Source organism: Eurypyga helias, unplaced genomic scaffold (assembly GCF_000690775.1).
Source record: "Eurypyga helias isolate BGI_N326 unplaced genomic scaffold, ASM69077v1 scaffold4579, whole genome shotgun sequence".
Lineage (NCBI taxonomy): Eukaryota > Metazoa > Chordata > Aves > Eurypygiformes > Eurypygidae > Eurypyga > Eurypyga helias.
The window spans coordinates 49,282-59,479 of NW_010271238.1; the positions used below are offsets into that span (position 1 = coordinate 49,282).

General features: G+C 42.7%; 1 protein-coding gene across 6 annotated transcripts in view; it reads left to right on the forward strand.

The window, feature by feature from the left end:
• ELAVL4 (ELAV like neuron-specific RNA binding protein 4) overlaps positions 1–10,198 on the forward strand; it is a 43,052-nt gene that overhangs the window by 31,066 nt on the left and 1,788 nt on the right. For 2 of the 6 annotated variants that reach the window (XM_010158729.1, XM_010158725.1), the window contains 3 exons: positions 2,041–2,194; positions 2,567–2,792; positions 8,509–10,198. The exon at positions 8,509–10,198 is cut by the window's right edge and continues 1,788 nt beyond it. In XM_010158729.1, the coding sequence (XP_010157031.1) occupies positions 2,041–2,194; positions 2,567–2,792; positions 8,509–8,836 (708 nt within the window). In that variant the 3' untranslated portion in view covers positions 8,837–10,198. Of the gene's footprint in view, positions 1–2,040; positions 2,195–2,566; positions 2,793–4,179; positions 4,219–5,259; positions 5,263–8,482 lie in introns of all 6 variants that reach the window. The other 4 variants (XM_010158724.1, XM_010158728.1, XM_010158727.1 and 1 more) reach the window with 4 other exon arrangements.

The following is a 10,198-nucleotide window of genomic DNA, read 5'->3' on the forward strand; positions in this document are numbered from 1 at the left end:
GGAAGTAGCCTTGTTATGCATATCCCAGTACTTGTCATCTTCCCAGTAATGTGGCATTTGGTTAATGAATGTGCCAGAGTGAGAAAACCCAAAGGAAACCCCTGGCTGTTTTCCCAGGAACTTTATTAATTTTGCAGCTCTCAGTTTTGAGGAAGAGGTGAGGTCCCCACCCCCTCTCCAGAGAGCCTCCTAGGTGTGTTTTAAACTGGTATTCCTGAAGTAGGTTAAACCGTAGGTGTCTGAACCCTTACGTACCCTCTCAGGGTGAGGCATTTGAGCATGGGGGGAGAGTCCGCTTCTCCGAATGCCCCGGCGCAGGGTGTCGGGGAGAAGCCACTGACGCGAGGCCGTCAAACCAAGCACGGTCAGAACCGGCGCTTCTGGCGCAGTGTCTGTGGGCGAGAGCTCGGTGTAGTTATCCCGGGTTTTCCTTCCCAAGCATGCGGCTTGGTGTCGGTTACATAAAAGCTGGGTGGTGGGGGGTGTGTCCTGGTCCTGGAGCATCAGACTGGGGCTTGGGACCAGCACTGAGGTGACTTTAATGCTGCACAGCATCAGGGGCTCGTGGGCTGCGAGCTCCTAAATTGCTGAGGCACAAAGCAGTTTCCAACCCGATATCCTGGTCCCTCTCAGCTCTGATCTCGGCCCCTGGAGGCTCCTTGTCGGCTGGGGCCTTTGTGCTGTGCCTGAGCTCGCCTCAGCTGATGCAAATGTTGGAACTAACCTCTTTTTCACATTTCTTTTTCCACCTCCTCTCTCTAGCCTTCTCTGTAAATGCTAGATATAAAAGGTTATGTACAAACATGTAAGTTATAAAGAAGTTGCCAAAAACCTTAAAATCTAGAATCTTTTAGAGTTTGTCTGCTATTATGCAGAGAAGATTGTGGAAGCAAATATTAGTCATTCACATCATTTTCTGTGAGTCAACATCTATTTTTAGGTGTGGAGCACATAAAGAAAACTCTTTGACACATAAAACACACAGACATCCATTTGACATCATTTGTGTTTGGGCTAAGGCTTTGGAAGAGGGGAAGACAGTTGCTGAATGCATTGTTTGTGATGGGACGCCCCTGTTTCCTTCCAAGACACATTTTAAGACATAATGCGGGAATGTACTGATCTGTTTGTATTCAAATAAATCAAGATGAAGTGCAAAATATTCAAGTTTGGATCCAGTGCTATTTCAGATGCACTGCAAAGCGATTCATGATCTGAATGCTTGCCATTAGGCTTTATCCAGGAAGTATTTTTATTATGTTCAGTGTGTGTATTCTGAATGTATACATTATTTTTAAAGTGCAGGAGGCTTTTTCTGCACATATTATAATTATAAATCTGATTCATAGGTAGAAGAGCAGTTGAGAGACTTGATTTAATCGTTCTCCAACAGCATACATGCTGCACCTCAGCTAGATTTTCCTTGTTTGCTTGGTCATAATATTTTTATGGTCTGGTTCTGGGCTTACAGTGCAAGGGAACGTCTCGTGATAAATTGCAGATATGACAATGAGTGTCAGTGTACAGTTCCCCGAGCAGATGTTCATTTAGACTAATTTCATCAGTACTTTACTGTTCATCCAGAACAGATCTTGCCAGCTCAGGATGAAAACACGAGGAGAGATAGCACAAAAGATCACTCTGCAAATAACCTGATCTGTTTCAGGCGCTTGGAGGGTGGGGGGGAAAGAAAAACGCACTGGAACTTGAGCACTACGTGTGTGCAAAGGTTATTCCACGTTGGGTACAGTAAATCATCCGTACACCCACAGCCCATAGGGGCAAATTTACAAAGCCCTGCGTAGGCAGCTGGATGTTAATCTACCTCTGAACAATAGTTACTTATGCCTGCACTTAAAGAACCCTCGTGTCTGTTTTTAAGGTTGCCTCAGCTCTTCCTTTGTTCTTCTGTCCTGTTTGCAGAATGGGTAGTGTCTGCACTGGGGTTATTGCTTGGGAAAGAAGAGAAAAATCGTCTGTTGAAAATGCAGAGCGTGGCTCTAGCTTGCTAACACACCTTTCCTTTCCTTCAATCCATAGGTGTCCTATGCCCGTCCGAGCTCAGCATCCATCAGAGATGCGAACCTGTATGTCAGCGGCCTTCCGAAAACGATGACCCAGAAAGAATTAGAGCAGTTGTTCTCACAATATGGGCGCATCATCACCTCACGGATTCTGGTTGATCAAGTCACAGGTTAAAAGAGAACTTTTTTCTGATATGTGCATGCTTTTCCTGAAATGGTGAGATTGTAAACGCTTGCCAGCTGTTGGGTTTTAAGAAAATAATGCTTAGTGCAAAGTGCAGTACCTGGTTCTTTGAGTGTAACTCTTCAGAGGTGTAACTGCCGCCTCTAACATGGGGTCTCGAAATGCAGACTGCTGTTTACTTGCAGTCGGTGTGTTAAATATGGTAGGGGCTGGGTTTGGAGGACATGGCTGGGGAAGGGTGTTTTTCTCTAATTTGCAAGCTGCCTGTTCTGTGTTGAAACCAACATTCAGCTTGTTCGTTACGTAGCTGACGCTGTTCCTACAAATACTCATCTGTTCACATGTTTTTACTTCCCAGGGGTTTCTCGAGGTGTGGGATTTATCCGTTTTGATAAGAGAATAGAGGCAGAAGAAGCCATAAAGGGACTAAATGGCCAGAAGCCTAGTGGTGCTACAGAACCAATTACTGTGAAGTTTGCCAATAACCCCAGCCAGAAAACAAGCCAGGCACTCCTTTCACAGCTGTATCAGTCTCCCAACAGACGCTACCCTGGACCACTTCACCACCAGGCTCAGAGATTCAGGTAATTTCCTGGAAAACAACTGAAGTTCCACCAGCGATGACAATGTGGGGCAGGTGCTGCACAGGAAAATATGCTTTAGTTGTGTAGGCTGACCTGATTTTCTTCGTAAAATTAAATATTCTTTCCTGGAGAATGAGGAGGAAAATCTGCTGACAGCAGTAGTCATGTTGTATTTACTAAAGCAGCTGAAGTACTGCACAATCAGGTCTTGTGAAGGCTCATAGAAAAAGGGAGGACAGAATAGAGTTACACTGATAATCAAATGAGCAGTGAGTACCCTGTTCTTCCTCTTCTTTTGGTAATGCTTTTATTTTCTGCTATATTATTACCGTTTTGATGCAGCTTAGACTTTGATGTTAATGACAGTGGATTGGTAGCAGGAAAAAAGCTGAGTCTGTTCCAGTCAGCAGCAATGTCATTAAATTTATTAGCCCGAGATATCTGCTCTTAGTATAAGGAGACCTTGTGTCAGTCTTTGGTGTGATTCTTCAGATACTTGTGGGCATGTTTCATGCTTTGCGTTCTGAAGATGCTGATTCTGCCTGATACCTAAGCCAGGGTTAGCAGTGCGTGGCGTTCTCGTTACTTTGCTGTTTCACAGTAACTTTCAGGCATTCCAATAAAAAGTCTGCCTTCAGAAAAAGAAAATGTGGCCACGTTTGCATATCTGAGTTGCATACTGGCTGTAGAGAATTATTCAAAAGTAATTTTAATTTTTCAGTGATGAAAAGTGCTAATGAATTAAAGACCATTAAAAGAAAAAGTCCAGTCATGGGATACATTAAATTTACACTTGTTTTTGTGTCTCTGGCACGCAGCTGTGTCCATTGAGTTTATTACTGGATCATTCCATGGTGAGAAGGACTTTATTGTGCTCCCGTGGAAAGCAGATGATTATATTCTGCAAAATGTGGTGGTGGTTTAGATTAGTGTGTCGTGGGGGATTAATACTGAGGATGTGTGCTAGAGTGGGGCAAATGTGTTACGTTAAAGCAGTTAGAATCAAGAATTTCTCCAGTTGCAGCAATTTTGGACTGTAACATTTAACTTCCAAGTTAACTGCAAATTTAAGGTGGACAGTTGAATTATTTGCAAAAACTTCATGCTAATATTGTTGTAAAAAAGGACAAATCCAAAGTGGATTTTTTTTAAACCAAAATCCTGGAAATGAAGGCTATCTACAGTCTTAGAAGTGAAATGCTGTGGTGGAAGTTTCAGCACAACCTCAGACTTGACAAAGCAGACCGGGAGTTGTTGGGCTCCTTAGATGTGTGGGAAACTTGTTGAATGCTGCTTCTTTGAAAATGGAACGCTATTAATAATAGTTCCATTGAGCGATCTTGCCATCTGTGAGACATTAACCCAAAGACCCTCCTTCTCTTTTCAGGCTGGACAATTTGCTTAATATGGCCTATGGCGTAAAGAGGTAATTAGAATTCCACAGATTGCCAGATGTCCGTGTTGGCACAGATTGGTGCTACAATTTCTCTTTTTTTTTTTAATTCACTAACTTTATTTTTTTTAATTCCTTCTTTTCTTCCACCAGCATGTCAAATTCTTTTTAAGTTTGGACTTCAGTTGGTTTTGTTACTTTAAAGGCCACATGTGCAAATTCTGTGGAGTTTTTCCCAACCCCTTTTTTTATTTACAGGTGGGCTTCTCAAATGGTTTAGGTGCAACAGCTACAAGCATTCAAAGTGCAGTTGTCCTGCTAACTGGTGCTCTTTCCAGAATTAGAGTAAACAACTTCAGTTTGTTAAATAATCTGCAATCTGATAACGGGAAAATTTAAGTCAAAACCAGAATTAGACTGCTGCTGTCTAAATCTCACTGTTAAGACCATTCTGCCACATGTGACTTCACGATTTTGGCTTGGAAGTGTAGCTGTGTGCACCTTAATCAGCCCTACGTTTCTTTTGTTACAGGTTTAATACTTTTCGGTGCTTGCGATGTGTGTGTTGTGTTCCGGTAGCTCTGTGTTCGTCTGCGTGTGCACGCGCGTGTGGAAGCTCAGCTGACTGGTACACGTTTCTGCTGTTTCATGCGTGTTCAGTGTTTGCTCTGATAGCTGAGATGAGCTGGCGTGGTGGTAGCATTTCCTCTATTTCTTCTGATGGCACGCACCCCGACGCAAGCGAGCCTTACAGCACAAGACAGGTGTAGTCTTGTGCTTGATGTTACCCTAAGATGTCCAGCTACCTCCCACAATTAAGAGGAGAAAGTAACTCTTAAATCTTCTGAAATGGTCTCCTCGCCACACTTGAAAATTACTTGTTTCTTTAAAGCTCAGTTGTAAAATGGTACGGTAAGTACACCCTTACACTAGCTCGTAGTGGACAATAACATGGGTTTTAGCTACTGCCACAGCAGCTATCGTACAATTCACAAATCTTCAGATGACTTACAAAGTAATAGTCAAAACAGAAGCTGCTTATCTTCCCAAAGCACAACTTCTGGGGTTCGTTAGTAGGTGTTACACTTGCAGCATCCTTGGTGGTGATGGTGATACAGTGAGTCAGAACTTACCACCCGATTTTACCGTACACCGCTCCTCCTGCATTATCCCCTCTCATTTGTTTCTTCATACATTGCCAAAAAACATGGCAAAACTGTCAGGTACAAGTGTCAGAAGGATGGGTTTGCTCTGGGAGTTTTCCCTGGGATTGCTGCTGCTTTCCCAGGAGTCAGACTGGTATGTGGTAGAGAGCAAACAGGGCATAGTGCAAACCGGAGAGGGGGGGCTTGAATTCTGACTTCTGTGACCTGCAGAGAGAAGGAGAATTACCTGTCTCTAGGTTATGCATCTGCTTTCTTAAAATTCAGTCTCTGCAGTGTTAGTCTTTAAAACACGAAAGTGTTGAAGTCATTTCTACTACTACTACTTAAGTTCTCTTCCCAGTCTCTTGAACTTGTACTTGCACTAGCAAACCCTGTGTTTACCCACACAGCCTCACAAAAAACACTGCATTGATAACTTTTGCAACTGCCTCTGAAAGATCCATAGCATAGTGTTCCTGGGTTTGGGGGCCAGGTCATTCTTTCCCACATTATTACATGGTACTGATGGGGCGAGACGTGCTGATGTGGAAAAAGGGTTTTATGGATGCTCATTTCGGATCACTTGCTAGTAGCAAAGCTCCTTATGCAACGGGCTGCCCTCTATTTGTGTCAGTGCACTTGCACTAGTTTCTGGGGTTTACAGCAGCTCCTGTGCATATGGCACGTAAAGAGTTGAAAGCTGCGTAGCTCCTTAAAGGTTTCCTGGGAGAAGCTGCTCTCCAATGAACTGTATGAAACTCTAACCCTTTATGTCAGTGCAGCATTCCTTAAAAATGTGACACTCTGTAGCATACCGTGTGGCATGCACAGCTCTGCACTGTACAGGTGTTAAAATGACATCACTGACAGGGTGGGGTGTATGTTGGTGTTGTACTTCATGTGAAGCTTGAACGTTGCAGAAAAAGAGTGTTTGCTGGCTGCCGTAGGGTACTCGTACAGTTGGCACTTGTCAGGAATGGGCTTTAGGTCCCATCTTCTAAATTTCAAAAGAAGGTGAAGCTGTGGGCTGGTACAAGCTCTGAGTCCTGGCCAGAATTTACAATTCCACGTATGGTGGAAGGAGCAGTGTAAGTTGTCCTTCTCCAGCTGCCTCTCTTTCAGCAGCTGGGGAAACTGGTTAAAGCCATGCTCAGCCATCATGATGCTGTTCCTGGTGTATGTGGGAGAGAAATTAAAGGCCGTGGAGAGTAGGATTTGCAGTAGTGAAGTTCAGTAGGAAAATTGCCATGTGTTTCCTAATGAACTGTCTGCAAATGTGTGTGTACATCAGAGGGTCCAGTGCAGTGAGCGCTTGAACTGCTCTCTTACGGCACAGCTACACCCCCAGTGATGTGCCTCCGCTTAAGGTGTATATTCCAAGTGTCCTTCTCATTGAATATACGTGTCAGGTGCTATCGGGAGTCAGCGTAATGGTGAGCAGCTGTCAAGTGTGTGGTTTCTTTTATGGTGGTTTAATACACGCTGCACGCTGCAGTGCAGATGGCTACGTCTGTGTGGAACTATTACAAGTGTAAAAGGAGAAGTTTTGGAGATCACAAGAGCTCAGTCAGCACCAGAGTCCCCCCTCCAATCACTCAGTCATCACTGGAAATCCTGAGGAATTATTATTCAGTTCTGGTATTAAAACTCATCATATCGAAGGTACATGCGAAACTGCATTTTCATTAAGACGTTTCCTCTGTGCAGTTGTTATTTTAAAACATGTCCCAAAGTGTAGCTCCAGAAAGCGTGTCACTTTTTTTTTGAAACTGATGAAAGGAAAATTATGTTGATCCTGAGGGCTGATTCTGCTTAACATCTTCATTAATAACCTGAGTCACGGGCTGTGATGTGCCCTCCCTGCATTAATGGGTGACACTGAATTGGTGAGGGACCGGGGCGGTCACCGTGCTCTTGGCCACAGGTGCCACTGGGGAGACACTGCGGAGCTGGAGGAGCGTGGCGAAATTCAGGAAAGGTAGATGGGGAGTTCAGCCCCTGAGTGCTGCCCTCTGCTACCTACGAGGGGCGCGAGAGAAGATGAAGCTGAGCTCTTCTCTGAGGTCAACTGCGAAAGGACGAGGGTCGACAGGAACAGGTTGCAGCAGGGGAAATTCGACTGAGTATAAGGGGAAATCATTCACGGTGAGAATCGTGGAGCCCTGGAGCAGGGACTCCAGCAATGGAATTCCCATCCTTGGAGACTTTCCAGACTTTCCCCTGCCAGGGCCATGAGAGCAGATCAGACTGAGAAGCTGGCCTTGCTTCGAGCACGGGCTTGATCAGATGACAGCTGCAGGTCCTGTCCAGCCAATCTTACCCTTTGGTAGTTCTGCCTTCATAAAGGCACTACCTGGCTTTAGCTTCCCAATTCAGGTGTTCAGACTAAAGAAAATGGGTCCCTGAAGACAAGGATGGGGGGAAGTTAGGGTGCTGTACTGGATTTCTAGGAGCTTTTCTCTCTGACTACGGGAACAGTGTAAGAGCCTGTCATGCACACACCACATCTCACAGTATGAAGGTACTTGTTGACATGCTCATTAATTACACTTATGCACTGCCTTACTTACTCTGCAGTTGCTGCGTAAGTCTTCTGTAGTACATGGCCAGCTTCAGGACTTCTTTATTAACTGGATTTTTTTCCCAGTGTATTTCAAGTCCTATGTTAGCAGGAGAATTCTACCACTTAGCTAAAAATGCTGTTAGATTTAGAGACATCCGAAGAGGCTACCTGACAATGGCACTTAATCTTTAAGTCTTGAAGTTTGGTGTTTTTCACCGCAAACTGAGAGGTAAAGTGTTAGATGTGTTACCCTGAGACTGTATTTAAGGGGCAGATTCCTACAGGCCTTTTTAAGTGAACTCGTGCTCGTAGCAGCATGTGCAGGCCCTTTCTGACTCGAGGTTGTCCTTAAGCGCTTGTCTTACTGGATCTTGGTATAATCCAGGTAGGGTTTACCCTTGAAGGGAGATGCACGTGTGCCCAGGTCTGGTCTGGTTTAGTACAGCTCCCCTCCACTTCAGTGGGAGATGGAGAGCAAGGGTGGCTATGGAGTCACCGTCCAGGGGTAGGATCGAGACCCTTCATTACCATTGGCTTATCTGTTTTAAAGTCTTGGTTCCGTGTAGCTTGTGCTGAGAGATATATTTAGAATAGACCCCTCTTTTTACTTGGTAGGTTTTCTCCGATCACAATTGATGGTATGACGAGCCTTGTCGGAATGAATATCCCTGGTCACACCGGGACTGGATGGTGCATCTTCGTCTACAACTTGTCTCCCGACTCGGATGAGAGCGTGCTGTGGCAGTTGTTTGGTCCCTTTGGAGCAGTCAATAATGTCAAGGTGATCCGTGATTTCAACACCAACAAGTGCAAGGGATTTGGCTTTGTCACCATGACCAACTACGATGAAGCTGCCATGGCGATTGCCAGCCTTAATGGATACCGTTTAGGAGACAGAGTATTGCAAGTTTCCTTTAAAACCAATAAAACCCACAAATCCTGAATTTCATATCCTTACTTACTAAAATATATATATATAAATATATATACGAACAAAACAAAACAAAAAAAAACTCTTCAAGGCTTATATTCAACCATGGACTTTATAAGCCAGTGTTGCCTAAGTATTAAAACATTGGATATCCTGTGAGGAACAGGAAAGGATTTTATAATGCTTAGAAAAAAAAAAAAACCTTTGATGCATTGAATGTTCTTTCATAGCTGTCGTTGTTGAATATAATATACATAGATAACAATGTGCAGGGATTTTTACCCGGCCAGCTAGTTTTACTACCTTCCTTGAAGGTGGGTCTTTTTAAGATGACCATTCACTCATTTGAAAAAAATAATAAAACCAATTTTTACAAACTAATGGGATTAAAAGCGAGAGAAAAATTTTTGTTTTCTTTTCTTTTTTTCAAAACATTGATTGAATCAGATTGGTAAACCCCCCGAGTAAATTTAAGAGGAACAGTAAAAATTGCAAAAAGAACAACATAATTTTGCAACTTTTTTTATTTTTCTTTTTCTTTTGTATCATGTGAACTAAACAGTCTTCTGTTAGGGAACGGGGTAAAGGGGGATACCTGATGACATAACAATTTAAATAACATTAACAATGTTGCCAAAGAGGTGGTCTCTTTGCTGAAAATGGGTTTCAAGAAAAATCTATTTTTATAAAATATAAAGAATTTTTACAAGAGAATCTGGATTTGAGAAAAAATATTTTGACTGGCTAATTTAGGGGAAATTGACAACTTTGTCATGTTCATACTGCACTGGTAACTTTTTAGAGATCAAGATGTGTGTTTTAAACTGGATTAGTAGATTGTTTTTTGAAGGATGGGCTACAAACAGATGATCTTCGTATCTTTTCATAGCATGTAATAAAAATATTAAATACAGTACGGGAGAGTGTTCTTCCCAGGCACGCAGTTACCCACAGTCAAAACCCAAAAGCAAGGAGATGAGTTGCAAGATGGTTTTTCTTTAAGTCATCAGTATGGGATATCAGCAGAACAAAAGTTAAAAAAATTAATTTTTTTGATCAAAAACTTCCTTGGTTTGAGCAGTAGGTGCTACAAAATTATTTACATATCTTAGTATCATAGTTAAATGTAATGTGTTTAGAAAAAATACATTTGCTTTAAATTTGTTAAGAATTTTCAAATTCACTTTATGGCCCAAGCTAATATAATTGGGCTGTGTTGGCACATTTGGAACACTGTTTATGTTGCTTGAAACACTTATTTATTTAATTGCCGATGTGATGCATATGGCCAAAATCAAATATAGCTAGTTTGGCTAGTCTACTTATTTGTTTACTTAAACTATGGGAAGAAGCATATTATTGTGTCATTTTGTT